Consider the following 18,202-nt stretch of genomic DNA (forward strand, 5'->3'; position numbering starts at 1 on the left):
CATATTCTTCTACATATTTTTGGTAAAAAAAAACGCAATAAGCGTTTATTGATTGGTTTGCGCAAAAGTGATAGCGTCTACAAAATAGAAGATAGTTTTATGGCATTTTTATTAATAGTTTTTAGGGGGCAGTGTAGGGGTTAAGTGTGAGTGTGTGTTTTATTTTATTTTATTTACTGTAGACTGATCGTCTTTCCCTATGACAGGAAATGGATGATCAGTGACAAGCTTATTAGGTAGCAAGGGGAGAGGCTTGTTTAAACTTACCTTTCCCCATTCTTCAGCTCTGTGACCCGATCGCGGGACACCGGCGGTGATCGGGTCCTGCGGCCACGGTCACGGAGCTCAAGACTGAGACGCGAGTGCGACCCACGACGTATATCAGCGTGAGGCAGTCCATAAGTGGTTAATGATGATTAAAGTCAACAAATAAAAGTGAAATATTCCTTTAAATATCGTACCTGTGGTTTGTCTATAGTATGCCTGTAAAGTGGCACATGTTTCTCGTGTTTAGAACAGTCCCTGCACAAAATTACATTTCTAAAGGAATAAAAGTAATTTAAAATTGCTTGCGGCTGTAATGTTGGGTCCCGGCAATATAGTTACATAGTTAGGTTGAAAAAAGACACAAGTCCATCCAGTTCAACCAAAAAAAAAAAAAAAAAAATATATATATATATATATATATATATATATATATATATATATATATATATATATATATATATATATATATACACACATGCATACATATACCAGCCCATATACCCAATTCTATACCCACAGTTGATCCAGGGGAAGGCAAAAAACCCCAGCAGAGCATGATCCAATTTGCTAAAGCAGGGGAAAAAATTCCTTCCTGATCCCCCGAGAGGCAATCGGATTTTCCCCGGATCAACTTTACCTATAAATTTTAGTACCCAGTTATATTACGTACACTTAGGAAATAATCCAGGCCTTTCTTAAAGCAATCCACTGAGCTGGCCATAACCACATCTGCAGGGAGTCTATTCCACATTTTCACAGCTCTTACTGTTTCCGTATTTGGAGATGAAATCTCTTCTCCTCTAGACGTAAAGAGTGCCCCCTTGTCCTCTTTGTTGACTTTAAAGTGAATAACTCGACACCAAGTTTCCTATATGGACCCCTTATATATTTGTACATGTTGATCAAATCCCCCCTTAATCTCCTCTTATCAAGAGTGAATAAATTCAGTTCCTCTAATCTTTCCTCATAGCTGAGTTGCTCCATGCCTCTTATCAGTTTGGTTGCCCTTCTCTGCACTTTCTCCAGTTCCCCGATATCCTTTTTGAGAACTGGTGCCCAAAACTGAACGGCATATTCCAGATGAGGTCTTACTAATGATTTGAACAGGGGCAAAATGATATCTCTCTCTCTGGAGTACATACCTCTCTTAATACAGGAAAGGACTTTGCTCGCTTTGGAAACCGCAGCTTGGCATTGCATGCTATTATTGAGCTTATGATCTACCAAAACCCCCAGATCCTTCTCCACTGTGGATTCCCCCAGTTGTACTCCCCCTAGCGTGTATGATGCATGCATATTCTTAGCCCCCAAGTGCATAACCTTACATTTCTCAACATTAAACCTCATCTGCCACATAGTCGCCCAATTAGACAGAGCATTGAGGTCTGCTTGTAAATTGGTGACATCCTGTAAGGACGTTATTGCACCGCATAGCTTGGTGTCATCTGCAAAGACTGAAATGTTACTCTTGATCCCAGACCCAATATCATTTATAAAGATATTAAAAAGTAAGGGTCCCAGCACTGAACCTTGGGGTACACCACTCATAACCTTAGACCATTCAGAGTAAGAATCATTAACCACTACTCTCTGAATTCTGTCTTTTAGCCAGTTTTCTATCCATCTACAAACTGATGTTTCCAAACCTGTAGACTTTACCTTACACATGAGCCATGTGTGCAGAACAGTATCGAACGCTTTTGCAAAATCCAAATATATCACGTCCACCGCCACCCCTCTGTCCAAGGTTTTACTTACCACCTCATAAAAAGAAATCAGGTTTGTCTGACAACTCCTGTCTTTCATGAATCCATGCTGTCTGTTGCTCAAAATATTTTTTTCCTGCAAGAACTCATCTATGTGGTCTTTTATTAATCCCTCCAGTATCTTCCCAACTATAGAAGTTAAACTAACGGGTCTATAATTACTTGGTAAAGACTTTGTTCCGTTTTTAAATATAGGCACCACATTGGCCCTGCGCCAATCCAGTGGTACTATTCCTGTCATTAATGAGTCCCTAAAAATTAGATACAATGGCTTTGAAATTACAGAGCTCAATTCTTTTAGGATCCGTGGGTGGATGCCATCAGTTCCAGGTGCTTTCTCCACCTTTATTCTGTCCAAATATTTCTGGACCATATCACTTATGAGCCATTGTGGATTAGGGGCTGCGTCAGTACCACCCCCATTGTGGACATGAGCTCCCCCATGCTCCTTTGTATACACAGAGCTGAAGAAAGTATTTAATAAGTTAGCCTTCTCTTTGTCCCCAGTCACCCACTCCAGATTATTTTGCAAAGGGCCTACATGCTCAGACTTAACCTTTTTACTATTAATATATTTGAAGAATTTTTGGGGGTTTGTCCTACTGTCTTTTGCAATCTGTCTTTCATTTTGAATTTTTGCATCCTTGATTTCCTTTTTACATATTCTGTTAAATTCCTTGTAACATTTAAATGACACTAGTGTTCCTTCATTTTTATTTTTTTTGAAAGCTCTTTTTTTATAGTTTATAGCTTTTTTAACTTTGGCCGTGAGCCACATCGGCTTTATTTTTAACCTTTTAAACTTATTGCCCATGGGAATATACTTTGCCGTGAGATCACAAACAAGCTTTTTGAAGAATTCCCATTTCTGTTCTGTGCCCATTGGTGCCAATATTCTCTCCCAGTCTAAGTCCTGGAGAGCAGCCCTCATCCTTGGAAAATTTGCTCTCTTGAAATTAAGTGTTTTTATCTTTACCGTATGTGATTTTTGCTTACAGCTAACATCAAATGAAATCATGTTATGGTCACTACTACCCAGATGTTCCTTTATCTGAACATTAGTAATACGTTCTGCATGGTTTGAGATTACCAGGTCCAACAGAGCATCATTCCTAGTTGGGGCCTCAATAAGCTGGACCATAAAATTGTCCTGTAATAGGTTTACAAATTTTTGCCCTTTAACTGTCCCAGCAGTGCCATTACCCCAGTCAATTTCTGGGTAGTTAAAATCCCCCATTATTATCACTGTCCCAGCCCTTGCAGCCCTTTCTATCTGTGCAAGGAGCTGAGTCTCCACCTCCTCATTAACATTGGGTGGTCTATAACAAACTCCAATGATTAACTTTGAACTACGCGAATCTGTATGCAGTTCTACCCATAATGCCTCAGACTCATCACACTCTCCGCCCACCAGGTCCTCTTTCTCACTCGCTTTGAGATTATTTCTCATATACAGACAGACCCCTCCACCTTTCCTTTTTACTCTGTCTTTCCGAAAGAGTGCATAGCCAGGAATATTAATAGCCCAGTCATGTGAGGAATGAAGCCAAGTTTCAGCAATACCGATTACATCATAGCTCTCCTGATGCACCAGAGCTTCCAACTCGCCTATTTTGCTTGGCAGACTTCTGGCATTGGCGAACAAACATTTTAATGTATTAATATATTTTGACCGGTCACACACTATCCTCTTGGGTGTTCCAAGATTACAACTAGGACTTGCTACTATATTTACCTTGGGTTTATGTGCTTCGGTTACCCCACCACTAATGCCCCTAATATTACCCTCTGGAATATGCTCCACACTGACTATCTCTATCTCTGAACCCACCCCCCCATAACCTAGTTTAAAAAACCCTCTAACTTTTTGGCCATCCTCAATCCCAGCTGGATGACAATTATTGAGAAAAACAGCATGGGTAACTCCCCAGCCCATTACCAGGCCCTTTGGGTCTTGTATGGATATTTAAGGGGAACCCCCACACCCAAATTAAAAAAAGAAAAGGCATGGGTCCCCCAGGCCCTATATACTCTGAACAGCAGTATACAGGCGGTCCCCGGGTTACAAACAAGATGGGTACTGTAGGTTTGTTCTTAAGTTAGGGCGGCACAGTGGTGTAGTGGTTAGTATTCTCACCTAGCAGTTAAAAGGGTCGCTGGTTTGAATCCCAACCATGACACTACGTGCCTGGAGTTTGCATGTTCTCCCTGTGCCTGCGTTCCTCTGGGTACTCCAGTTTCCTCCCACACTCCAAAGACATGCAGGTAGGTTAATTGGCTTCTGTCCCAAATTGACCCTAGTATAAATGGGGAGCTTGGATTGTGGGCTCCTTGAGGGTAGGGACCGATGTGAGTGTGCAATGTACAGGGATAGGGACAATTGTAGACACTCAGGTTGAACTGGATGGACTGGTGTCTTTATTCAACCTTACTAACTATGTAACTAAGTTGAATTTTTTTTCTAATTTGGAACAGGTACATTTTTAAGGGTAGCTCCAGCCAAAAAAAACTAGCATTCAGCTGTTGAGCATGTGGATGGCTGGGACCGAATTTCTTTCGACAGTTTAGCAACTGGAGTAAGGAAATTTGCCTGCTACAATCAGATTTAGGTGTACCGCTAGCAGATTGCCCGCAAGTGCTTGGGACACCTAATTCTACACCTTAATTCCTCTCAGTGCAGGTCTCTGAGAGGATTGAAGGTATAGTGGGGTTGGAGATCCCAGCTGATGAGGAGCAAGGAGAGGTCCGCCTTGTTCTTTGGTGTGGGTCTTTTAAGTACTGTTGCCAACAGACTACATGGGGGCTCGACATATGTCTGGTCAAGCATGTGGTGCCCAAGCAGCTGCTTTTTTGGCCACGCTTTATACGCTTCAGACATACAGTGGGGCAAAAAAGTATTTAGTCAGCCACCAATTGTGCAAGTTCTGCCACTTAAAAAGATGAGAGGCCTGTAATTGTCATCTTAGGTATATACCTCAACCGTGAGATTCAAAATGTGGAAACAAAAGCAGACAATCGCATTGATTTTTGAAAGAATTTATTTGCAAATTATGGTGGAAAATAAGTATTTGGTCACCTACAAACAAGCAAGAAGGGGACCTAGTGAATGACCTGCAGAGAGATGGGACCAACATAACAAAGGCTACCATCAGTAACACACTAAGCCGCCAGGGACTCTGCTCCCCCTGCTTAAGCCAGTACATGTCCGAGCCCGTCTGAGGTTTGCTAGAGAGCAATTGGATGATCCAGAAGAGGATTGGGAGAATGTCATATGGTCAGATGAAACCAAAGTAGAACTGTTTGGTAGAAACACAACTCGTCGTGTTTGGAGGAGAGAGAATGCTGAGTTTCGAAGAACACCATACCTACTGTGAAGCGGGGGGTGGCAACATCATACTTTGGGGCTGTTTCTCTGCAAAGGGAACAGGAAGATTGATCCATGTACATCAAAGAATGAATGGGGCCATGTACCATGAGATTGTGATTGCAAACCTCCTTCCATCAGCAAGGGCATTGAAGATGCCCCCAAACATGACAATGATCCCAAACACACCGCCCAGGCAATGAACGAGTGGCTTCGTAAGAAGCATTTCAAGGTCCTGGAGTGGCCTAGCCAGTCTCCAGTTCTCAACCCCATAGAAAACCTTTAGAGGGAGTTGAAAATCTGTGTTGCCCAGCGACAGCCCCAAAACATCACTGCTCTAGAGGAGATCTGCATGGAGGAATGGGCCAACATACCAGCAACAGTGTGTGACAACCTTGTGAAGACTTACAGAAAACGTTTGACCTCTGTCATTGCCAACAAAGGATATATAACAAAGTATTGAGATGAACTTTTGATATTGACAGAATACTTATTTTCCACCACAATTTGCAAATACATTCTTTCAAAAATCAGACAATGTGATTGTCTGGATTGGTTTCCACATTTTGTCTCTCATAGTTGAGGTATATGTGTGATGACAATTACAGGCCTCTCATCTTTTTATGTGGGAGAAGTTGCACAATTGGTGGCTGACTAAATACTTTTTTGCCCCACTGTATTTTGCAAACCACAACGGTGCGATCTGCTGCACATGTCTCAAAACTTTTTAAAAAACATACCGAGTCAGCAGCGCCCTGCACATGCGGAGCTCTGCGGTGTGATGCATTCGGTTGGCTGTCCTTTTTTCTTTTTTTTTTCTTTTTTATCCCGAAAAAAGGTTATATTTGGTATTAAACACATACAGTCCAAGAATCCACAATTAAATCATATATGGCAAGTATGTACATTTCCAAATATAATGAAAATCATGCCTTTTTCCCAGTAGTATAGTCACCATCACCAAATGTCATACATCTGTGACCATGTTCCACAGCACCCCCTGCCAATATTCTATCGCAGATCGACTCGCCCACCTCAAACCAGTGATCAAATTGAGTAGTACCTTTAGCCCATATTGAGTCTCAAAAGTCTATCCATGAGTAGGTCCTCCGGGTTCCCAGCCATGGTTCCCAGAGTTTTTCAAAATTTTTAGAGCATCCTCTATGCTGGTATATGACTTTTCCCATTCTTAGTGTATTGCCTAGTGTAGTAGTCCATGCCTTAACCGAAGGGGGCGAATCAGACTTCCAATGTAGCATTATCAATTTGCGAGCCATAAAGAGGGCCCTAGAGGGCCTCTCTGATATGAGGTTCTGACTCACTCATAAGCAGCAGTAACCCTTTTTTTTTTTTTTTCTTTTTTTTTTTTTTGAGGCTTTTAGAGTTATTTTGACTGTGTCATGGTGCCATCACATACTTCAATAGCAAAGAGAACACCAAACTCTAAATATCTGGGTTTAAATAAGGCAGGTTCCATCTGTATACTCCCTAGGAAGATTTTAGTCATTGACACCTAATCTAGAACACCGGATTATATTGTTGATTTGAGGGGGTGAAATATATAGGGGTGTGCTTTTTGCATTTGACAAATCTGCATTTTAATTAATTTAGATAATACAATGTATAGATCATGTGAATTTTAATGTTACTTGTTTAAGCATGTCATCTTAAGCTGTGGGCACCATTTGAATGAAGATCTAATATTTGCATGTTCAAATGTGTTTAAAAAAATCAATATTGTTCACAGGCTGTATGCACTTGCTATTGGTTGTAGTCAGAGGCATTACTTGAACCTTCAGGGTCCCAGTACAAGAAACAGCCCCCACCCGCCACCCCCTTCCATGCGAGCCCCAGGCTTCCAGTTCTGGGAGGGTGTCCATGGACATCCTCTCAGAACCCTGCCTTCTGCATGCCCTATGGGGCACACATCCAGCACACACTGTGACTGGACACAGTAAAGGGCCAGTAACAGGTGGCCCTTTACCATGATGTTAGCTGATCTCATGTAAACAGACTTGCTGGTTATTGGTACTCCTTTCCTCCCATGCGGTGTGTGTAGGAAGAAAGGAGAGCCGTTAACCAGCAAGATGGTCATTGCACTGTTTACACTGATAATCACTGCCCTGATTATCAGTGCTGCCCATCAGTGCCCCAGCAGGACTCTGAGCTGAGAGTATCTTTCTCATACAGCCCAAAGCCTGTACTGACAGTTCCCCCTCCCCCTTTCCTTGCACGGATGGAAGGGGAAAGCCAGTCTGCTCCTTCCCCCTCCCGCCTCTCTCCTCCTGATCAAATTCAGCTGCTTAGTGTCACATTTCCAGTGGTGCACGTGGGAGGAGATGGAGCAGATCGGCTCTCTCCTCTCTATCCATGCGAGGCAGGGGGAACTGTCAGTGCTGGCTCTCGGCTGCTTGAGATAGACGCTCTCAGCTCAGTGCCCTGCGATAGTGGTGGAATTCCAGGACCCAGTTGCAAGTGTGACCTTTGCGACCCTGGTAGTTCCGCCACTGGTTGTAATGTTTCTGTTGGTCTAGACAGGAGTTGCCATTTTAGGCAACTGTCACTAATGCAAGGGGGTATTTTTACATTACTAGACAACATTTTTACTGTCTGCATTCCTTTTGTGTGGTGTTCATATAATTTCAAGATTGTTACTAAAAATGTTATTGTACAAAGCAGGATGGTGTAAAAAATTGTTATTGTTTCTTTGAAAAAAAAAACAAAAAAAAAAACTAGGCTACACATTTTTTGCAAGGGTTTCCAAAGACCTAAAACACAAAATCAAGTGTTCCTCCAGGGTAAAATAGGTTGAGAAAGGCTGGGTTAGAGAAACCATTTTTTCAGCAGCTTCCTTACCTGTATTGATAGGGTAAGAAACTATTAAAGTGATACTATGTAGCATTCTTTGGGAAGGAAAAAAGAATTGCGGTATAGTCACCACAATTCTCTTTTAATCCTTCATTGCATCAGATAGCTGCATTACATACTCCAAAATATCAGAGGGTTTTGGTGCCTTGTTAGTCACTAGCAAATTTGTAAAATAATGTTTAATGTTTAACTAATATCTTGAATATGTTTCCTCCTAAAGGTACTGATGTCACAATGTTTTCATCACAGCAGCATATACATCTCTCTGTGGCAGAAAGGTCTCGTTCCAAGAGTTTACCTGCTTCTCCTTCATATTCACCTAAAGTATATCCAAAGGCATTGGGAGGAAGCCTCTCTAAAGGTTTAACTGAATTGCCAGAGTCCATGGAGAATGACCAAAGCAATGAAGACCAACTTTGCAGTTCTGAGCACAGACTGGATGTGCTGAAAAAACAGGAAGAACAGTACACTAGCAGCTGTGAGTCAGCACAGACAGTCTGTGATTCCTTGACAATTCCCAATGGTATCAGAATTACTGAGCCTTCTAAGGAGGATTTTGGTCAGTCCGACATTAGTTTGGAGGTTACAGCAGATGAGTCCGAAAAAGTAACACCATGTGAAAGTGCGAGTGAAAGTGGAGAGGTATTTTTGCAGCGCCCTCATGTACTTAAAGGAATTTCCTCATCCAGGAAAGGGCAGAGTAATATTGCCAGCTTCGGTCTAACTTTTCCTTCTAGTGGATCCTTATCCAGTACAAGTTGGACCGATGTTTCTGAGAAGAAAAATTCTGAAGAATGGAGTAGCTTTCCTTTCTCTCCAGTATTTGATCTTACACTTAGAGACTCTGCCCAAGTGGATGGAAGGTACAGTTTTCTTTTGCTGCTTGTTTTGTGATAGAATTTAAATGTTTTCATTTAGGCTCTCCCCACTGAATATATTTTCAAGTATATAATATTAGGAAATAAAACATTGGGACGTCCGTAAGCTCAATTACTAAAAAACGTTTTTTTTTTGTGCACACTTTGTTCACAGGCTGTAAAAACAACTTTAACTTGTTTGCATTCAGGCTGTCCAGTCTTTTAAATGTTTTAGCTTGTTTAGCATTTATGCAAATTATGTTTTACTTTATGAAGATTAAATTAATTAAAATACACTTAAATGGAACTCTGGGAAACAACTCTCCTTAACCACTTTCAGACCGGACCATTTTGCTGGTAAATGACCAGAGGTCTTTTTACACTTTGGCACTGCGCTGCTTTAACTGGTAATTGCGCGGTCATGCAATGTTGTACCCAAACAAAATTTGCGTCCTTTTCTTCCCACAAATAGAGCTTTCTTTTGATGGTATTTGATTGCCTCTGCGATTTTTATTTTTTGCGATATAAACGTAAAAAGACCGCAAATTTTGAAAAAAAATGATATTTTCTACTTTTTGTTATTAGAAAAATCCAATAAACTCAATTTTAGTCATACATTTAGGCCAAAATGTATTCAGCCACATGTCTTTGGTAAAAAAAAAGTCAATAATTGTATATTTATTGGTTTGCGCAAAAGTTGTCACATCTACAAACTAAGGTACGTTTTCTGGAATTTACGCAGCTTTTAGTTTACGACTGTCTATCTCATTTCTTGAGGTGCTAAAATGACAGGGCAGTACAAAACCCCCCCAAATGACCCCATTTTGGAAAGTAGACCCCCTAAGGAAATTGATAAGAGGCATGTTGAGCCCATTGAATATTTTATTTTTTTGCCTCAAGCGATTGAATAATGACAAAAAAAAAATTTTTTTTTTTTTTTTACACAAAGTTGTCACTAAATGATATATTGCTCACACATGCTATGGGCGTATGTGAAATGACACCCCAAAATAAATTCTGCTGCTTCTCCTGAGTACGGGGATACCACATATGTGGGACTTTTTGGGAGCCTAGCCGCGTACAGGGCCCCGAAAACCAAGCACCGCCTTCAGGCTTTCTAAGGGCGTAAATTTTTGATTTCACGCCTCACTACCTATTACAGTTTTGAAGGCCATAAAATGCCAAGATGGCACAAAACCCCCACAAATGACCCCATTTTAGAAAGTAGACACCCCAAGCTATTTGCTGAGAGGCATGTTGAGTCCATGGAATATTTTATATTTTGCCACAAGTTGCGGGAAAATTACAAACTTTTTTTTTTTTTTTTTTTTTTTCACAAAGTTGTCACTAAATGATATATTGCTCATGCATGCCATGGGCATATGTGAAATGACACCCCAAAATAAATTCTGCTGCTTCTCCTGAGTACGGGGATACCACATATGTGGGACTTTTTGGGAGCCTAGCCGCGTACGGGGCCCCAAAAACCAAGCACCGCCTTCAGGCTTTCTAAGGGCGTTACAGTTTTGAAGGCCATAAAATGCCAAGATGGCACAAACCCCCCCCCCCAAATGACCCCATTTTAGAAAGTAGACACCCCTAAATTTAGGGGTACACTAGTGAGACTAGGTAATAAATGGCGGGTGCCCTGAAACTATAAAAAAATAACTAACCAACCAGCGTCACCTGTAACAGTTATATGGTGATCACTGGTGAAAGGGTTAACTAGGGGGCAATCAGGGGGCTTTATGCGGTAGTATATGGGGGTCCCTAGCGCTATAAAAAGCTGCGGCGAACCTAAATACCTACCTGCCTAACTAGCGTCACCTGTGACACTAATACGGCGATCAGAAAAATGATCGCTTATTAGGCTGGGTTCACACTGGAGCGATGCGGAAACGCCGCGAATCCGCGGCGGGTTCCCGCATCGCATGCCTCCCGGCGGCAGTTCACACTGCCCTATGCGAACTGCTGGGAGTGTCAGTGAAATGTTACTGACACCCCCAGATCAGTTCGCATATCGCAGTGCGATCTGCAAACTCGGATCGCATGGTGTGAACACCCATGCGATCCGATTCTGCTGCGGGCCAAAAAAAGGGTCCCGTGCGAATTTGCGGCGGGTGCGGCGGGTGTGGCGGGTGCGGCGGGTGCGGCGAATGGCTGAACTCGAATCGCACAGAGATCGGATGTGATTTGCACTGCAGTGCGGTGCGAATCACATTCGTTCTCATAAACCGCTGCAATGTGAACCCAGCCTTAGTGACACTGGCGACGGGGGGTGATCACGGGGTTAAACCTTTATTGGGGGGGTTAGGGGGGTACATTAGAACTAAAGGGGGCTAACCCTAACTGCCCTAACAGTTATTACAGTCACAAATGACACCAATGCAAAAAAAAAAAAAAAAAAAAAAAAAATGACATTGGTGTCACTGTGACTGGGGGGCAGGGGTAATTGGGGGGGTGATCGGGGGGTAAAGGGGGGGTGTGAGTGTGCCTGGCATGTTCTACTGTGTGTGGGATGTGTTGGTGCAACTCACTGATCCGCTCTCCTCCGTGTCGGAACGAAAAATACCGACACGGAGGAGAGAATACATCACTTCCTCTCCTGTGTTTACATTACAGGAGAGGAAGTGATGTCACCGGGGATTTCCATTCGTCGGGAGCGATCGCGAGGGGGTGGCCATGAATGAATGGCCGTCCCCTCGTCCGGGATCGCTCCCGAACGAAAACCGACCGCCGCAGGCACCGGGCGGGGGCCCGATCGGGCCCCCGACCCGCGGGAGGCAAAGCACGTACATGTACGTGCTTATGCCTGCCCGTGCCATTCTGCCGACGTACATCGGCGTGAGGCGGTCGGCAAGTGGTTAAGCCTAGGTTCACATTGCTACGGTTTAGAAATTGTGCGAGTTCAGCTGAACTCGCACAATTTAAAACCGGCAATGCTGTCAGACTTCAGGACATCGTCTGGATGAAGGAGCACCAGACATCTTTAGACAACAGCATTGGTAGTCTGGGGAAGGGAAGTGTAAGCCCTACACAAGGTCGGACATTCTGACAACCAAATCCGTCTGATTTTGTCCGAAACTGTTGCATACACACAGTTGGAAAAGGTTGTCAGAAAATCCAATCGTACTTAACGTGATAACGTTATTTCGTTAAGGACTACGTTCAGGCTAGTAGCCAATAGTTTTGATCTAGGAATTTGATCTGAGCATGCGTGGCACTTTGTCCGATCGGAATTCTCTACACATGATCGGACAAAGTCCGATCGGATCATGTTGTCGGAAAATTTTATAGCCCAGCTGGAAAACTTGGTCCGACGGAAACAGTCCGATGGAGCCCACACACTGTCGGATTATCCGACAACACGGTCCTATCGGACATTGTCCAACGGAATGTCCAACCGTGTGTACAAGGGCTTGGATATACTGGCAGATTTAGATGCAGATTTTTTAAGCCAATTTCCAACTCGCATAAAAGTTTTACATGACTACATAAAAACTGATCATTGTAAGTTCTCCTGTCATTGTTAAATGGATTGTTCCAACACTCTGCTTGCTCTGTTAAAAAAGACAACAGACTTACTGGTCAGACCACAAGGTGAAAAAGTAGAGCGATCTTAAAAAAAGAAAACAAATGTAGCCACCAAATATAAAAATTTGGTAAGCTGCAGTAAATGTAATGTTTGGCTTTAGGTTTAAGACCCCTTTAAAGGAGAAGTATAGCCAATGCTATTTTGGCTGTACTTCTCCTATTAATCACAGAATTGCAGTTTGTTCTGCACTCCTGTGACCCAGTTTCAGTTGACAGCAGGCTAAGGCCTGTTTCACTTTTCCCCAGGTCCGTGAGCCGAGTTTGCGTGGGCACAGAAGTTCATTTATTTGAATGGGCTGCTGCTCCTGCATTTCATGCAGGAAAAAGGTTCCTGTACCATTTTCAAAATGCAGAGGCCAGGAAATCTCATGGTGCTTTTTCAATTCCCGATTCCTGCGATTGCTGCAGCCACCCGCGATAGTGTGAACCAGGCCTGAATCCTGCTGTTGGTTGATGTCACAGATTTGGTCCAGGCTCTGAAAAGATCTATCCAAATGCCGCAACTGGCTCAGCCTCACAGCGAGCAGCTGAGAGCAGGAGCCAGCCATTCCCGCCCCCTGCACAGTCCATTGCTTCAGTGAGCGCCAGAGGGGCAGCGGGTCAGTGACTGACAGTCCCCAGCTCTCTGCAGACTGAATACTAAGAGCTGAGTGATCAGCGGTCTTTGATCACTCAGTACTCAGTCTTAGAGGCGGTGGGGAACAACTGCAGTTGTGATCGGTTGTGTAGCCATACTTCTCTTTTAAGTGCTTGACTTATTTAACTAGACGTTCCTAGAGACTTTCTATATACTGTATATATGTGTATGTATGTATATATAGAAGTCTACACACCCCTGTTAAAATAGGTTTCTGTGCTGTTAAATAATAAAATAAAAAATTAGACAAAGATAAATCATTTCAGAACTTTTTCCACCTTTAATGTGACCTGTAAACTGTACAACTATATTGAAAAACGAAAATCTTTTAAGTGGGGGGGAGTAAAATTAATAAACTAAAATAACGTGGTTGCATAAGTGTGCACACCCTCTTATAACTGGAGATGTAGAGGTGTTCAAAATTAAGCAATCACATTCAAAATCATGTTAAATAGGAGTCAGTACACGCCTGCCATCATTAAAAGTGCCTCTGGTTAACCCCAAATAAAGTTCAGCTGTTCTAGTAGGTCTTTCTTGAATTCTCTTAGTTGCATGCTGCAGCAAAGGCTATGGTCCGCAGAGAGTTTCCATAGCATCAGAGGGATCTCATTCTTAAAAGGTATCAGTCAGGAGAAGGGTACAAAAGAATTTCCAAGGCAATAGATATACCATGAAACACAGTGAAGACAGTCCTCATCAAGTGGAGAAAATATGGCACAAGAATGATATTGCCAAGAATGGGATGTCCCTCCAAAATTGATGAAAGGACGAGAAGAAAACTTGTCAGGGAGGCTGCCAAAAGGCCTACAGCAAGGAGCTGCAGGAATATCTGCCAAGTACTGCCTGTTTGGTGCATGTGACAACAATCTCCTGTATTCTATGTATCTGGACTATGGGGTAGAGCTGCAAGACAAAAGCCTTTTCTTACAAAGAAAAACATCCAAGCCCAGGTACATTTTCCAAAAAGACATTTGAAGTCTCCCAAAAGCATGTGGGAAAATGTGTTATGGTCTGATGAAATGAAGGTTGAACTTTTTGGCCATAATTCCAAAAGATATGTTTGGCACAAAAACACTGCACGTCACCATACCCACAGTGACATGGTTGTGGCAGCATCATACTTTGGGGCTGTTTTTCTTGAGCTGGAACAGGGACCTTAGTGAAGGTAGAGGGAATTATGAACCATTCCAAATACCTGCTAATATTGCCATAAAACCTTCAGGCTTCTGCTAGAAAGCTGAACATGAAGAGGAACTTCATCTTTCAACATGGCAATGATCCGAAGCATACATCCAAATCAACAAAGGAATGGCTTCACCAAAAAAATATTAAAGTTTTGAAATGGTCCAGCCAGAGCCCTGAATCTGATTTTAATATCTGTGGGGTGATCTGAAGAGGGCTGTGCACAGAAGATGCCCTCGCAATCTGACAGATTTGGAGTGTTTTTGCAAAGCAGAATGGGCAAATATTGCCAAGTCAAGATGTGCTATGCTGATAGACTCATACCCAAAAAAGACAGTGCTGTAATAAAACCAAAAGGTGCATCAACAAAGTATTAGTTTAAGGGTGTGCACACTTATGCAACCATATTTTATTTTTACTTCCCTCCACCTAAAAGATTTCAGTTTGTTGTTCGACTGAGTTGTACAGTTTATAGGTCACATTAAAAGTGGAAAAAGTTCTGAAATTATTTATCTTTGTCTCATTTTTTACATCACGGAAACCTGACATTTTAACAGGGTTGTGTAGACTTTTTATATCCACTGTATATTAAAAAGAGGGTGGTGGGAAGAAGAAAGCACCTGTGGTCTGGACTGCATTCTACAGCGGTCTAGGATGGGGCAGAGTGGGGAGAGCATAAGACCACCATTGGGGTAATGGAGGAGCGCATGACAAACGCTTTTGCAGAAAGGAACGTGAAAAAGCATTGATAGGCCGTAGACCCTTGACCAGAATCCCACCAATCGAGGGCAGTGCCACCAGAAATGGATGTCATCTCTGTGTTCGCAGCTCCTGAAACGTGATCTATGCAGGCCAGAAACCAGTACCAGTGAAGGAGGACCTTTTTAAGCTGCCTTCAGGATGATCACGTTAAAGGTACCTTTGGCTGTGATTGACCAGTCTTTGCTTCAGCCCTCGAAGTCTGAAGTAGCCACAGCCACTATTTGGATTCCATTCCATTGGAATTCCATTTGGATTCATATCGGTGGGAATGTAGACTAAACAACTCACCAGACCCCCACCCAAAGTTGAGGAGCAGATCAAAGAGCAGTATGACTGTAGAGGGCACGCTGAGAGTCTCGCAGATGGAGGCCCAAGATGGAAAAGTGCAGAATCCCAGGAAGTGGCAGACCTGAGAATTGCCATGGGCAGGCAAAGGCTTGGTTGGTCCAGCCCTGGTGGGAAGAGTGGGTTGTTTAGGAGAGGGAGAAGTTGACCAGCTTATTACCTGCTAGAAAGTATCAATTTTTGTACACCTACTAAACCTAATTTTTGAGGGGAAGCTCAAAAAAAGAAGTTCCCTGCGTTCTAGTTCAGGAATATTTTTTTTTTTTTTTTTAATTGAATTTTATCTCTAGCTCACTGTCCACTTAAAAATGAGTAGACTGCTTAGTGCTTACCATTCACCCCTTGCAGATGTTAACATAAATTTAGATATGTCATTCTGACTAGTATGCTATTGATCAATTTAGCATAAATCATGTTGAACTAGATACACTGTATTTAATCGCCTTGTCTATCACCATGTGGATTGGCTGTTTTTATGTGTGTTGGGAGTGTGCTGAATTAAATTGAATTACTAACTGTAGCTGCCTCGCAATAATCATTCACTCACAGACCATCTGGTTTTACATTAGTTATGGGTTAACCTTGCCTAACACTAGGGTTTTTTTCACACTAAAATAGGCCTCTGTATTTGAGTCTCCATAGGCTATATGTAGCCTTACCACAGGAAAGTATGACTATTTATACTTTTTTATTCTATAACTTGGGCATAAAATTTCTTTCTGTAGTATACTGATATAAACTTCTCATGTCCTTAGGGGTTATTCCTAAACTTGTAATTCTAAAATGTTACATATTCCGCTACCCCTGACCTTGCATTACACCTGGAATCTAGAGGTTTCCTTTATTCTAGTTGGTGGAGGAGCCCTAGGCTTTGGGAAAACCCCAAAAATGCTAAAAACAGTAAGAGCTCAGGCTGGCTGCAACCTAGTCGCATAACCAAATTTAGACTAGTGTCTCTCCAGCTTTGGCAAGGACACAGGATATTTCATTTATATTTCATATAATGTACAATGTGTATTCTTATACTTAAAATATTTGTTATCAATGTAACTTATTCTGTTTTTATAGATCAATGGATAATTGCATTCATCTTGTGTGTTGCGGACTTTATGATCTTTTGTGTGGTGTTGTTCTCACCATGCCGGATGTAATGGTAGCGGATGTTTTCAATGAAATTATTCAACCAGATGTACTTATTGTATTGGTCAATCACCCATCTCCTCTTATTCAACAAGGAGTCTTAAAAGTAAGTCCTAATGGCTTTAATACTCATACTTTTTTTTATTGTAATCAATAGTTAACAGTATGCCTATATCTTTTATTCTAATCTTTACAGTATACCATTATTTGCAGATAGGGATGGAGTCGTTTAGTCAGATGTTTTAAGTAGTGAGCTGGGGTAAAATACAGATCAGGAACTATGTAAACAATTCATCCAGAGTTTTGGTTCCACACCTTAAGATTTTTTTTTTTTTTGCACTGTCAGTAGAACATGCATCCTGTAGAACACTGCAGCAAAGAAATAGGTATGCAGTAATTAAAACTACTGCAGCATAGTAAATTTGCACCTTCCATTATGGATTTGCTGGTGCACTGAATAACATGAAGTTTTGGCATGTGATCCTTTTTTTAAATTAACCATTTCAGCTCTTGCACCTGTGTACCTCTTATGGAGCAGAGACATTTTTACATTTCGGCCATATGCCTATTGATTTGGCAGTAACTTTGTGATTACTTATGATAAGGTAATGCGTGCATTGTTTGTTTTTCTGGGACAAAAGAGGATTTATATTAATGATGCTGTCTTTCAAAATGTTATTTTCTGCAAACTATAGATAGTTCTACAGATATAAATCTGTAGAAATCCTAAACGGTGTTACTGTAGATTAAATATTTTGATTCTACAATTTCTTATTTTTATAAGAGAGGAATTATGATTCTGGTACTTAGCATTGCAAAGTTATTTACAAATTAAATAAAGGCCTTTTTTCAAATTTACGCGTTGTTTTACATGACAAACAAATGTACTAAATGAACAAAACAAACAAGAAAGTAGCTAAGGGTAGGTCATTAATATTACTTGGTTAATTCTAATCAACCATAATTAAAGTGGAAGAAAAGCCCAAGTCTAACTATTCCTAACAATGTTCCCTCCTTCCTCCTCCTAACTGTAATAAATGTGTATACTTGCCTATTTTTAATCTGCTCCGGTCCAGTCATGTGATCCTGCAGCTCCGTTTCCTCTGTGTTAGTCAGTGGCTGCTACAGGGGAGAGGAGAGAGCGCTGACAACATAAGGGCCATGGGAGTGATGTCATGGCTCCCAGAATTTCTGCCCGTTGTCAAGCTACCGTAGCCGTAGCTACGAGATCACATGACTGGATCTGAGAAGATTAAAAATGGGTAAGTACACAGATCTTTTTCTACTTGTTAGGCAGGATAGGTAAGAGGAGGGGGCAAATTTTTAATTTTTTTAAAGAATATTTAGACTTGTGCTTTTCTTTAACTGCTTGCTGACCGCGCTATAGCCGAATGAAAGCTAGAGCGCAGCTCGATAACTC

The 18,202-nt window shown here is 41.8% G+C and overlaps 1 protein-coding gene across 2 annotated transcripts in view; it reads left to right on the forward strand.

The window, feature by feature from the left end:
* Positions 1 to 18,202, forward strand: part of LYST (lysosomal trafficking regulator) — a 568,355-nt gene that overhangs the window by 302,232 nt on the left and 247,921 nt on the right. For both annotated transcript variants that reach the window (XM_077486620.1, XM_077486621.1), the window contains exons 22-23: positions 8,486 to 9,128; positions 16,711 to 16,888. In XM_077486620.1, the coding sequence (XP_077342746.1) occupies positions 8,486 to 9,128; positions 16,711 to 16,888 (821 nt within the window). The remainder of the gene's footprint in view (positions 1 to 8,485; positions 9,129 to 16,710; positions 16,889 to 18,202) is intronic.

Source organism: Lithobates pipiens, unplaced genomic scaffold (genome assembly GCF_037356315.1).
Source record: "Lithobates pipiens isolate NorthernLeopardFrog02 unplaced genomic scaffold, aLitPip1_a1.2 Scaffold_18, whole genome shotgun sequence".
NCBI lineage: Eukaryota > Metazoa > Chordata > Amphibia > Anura > Ranidae > Lithobates > Lithobates pipiens.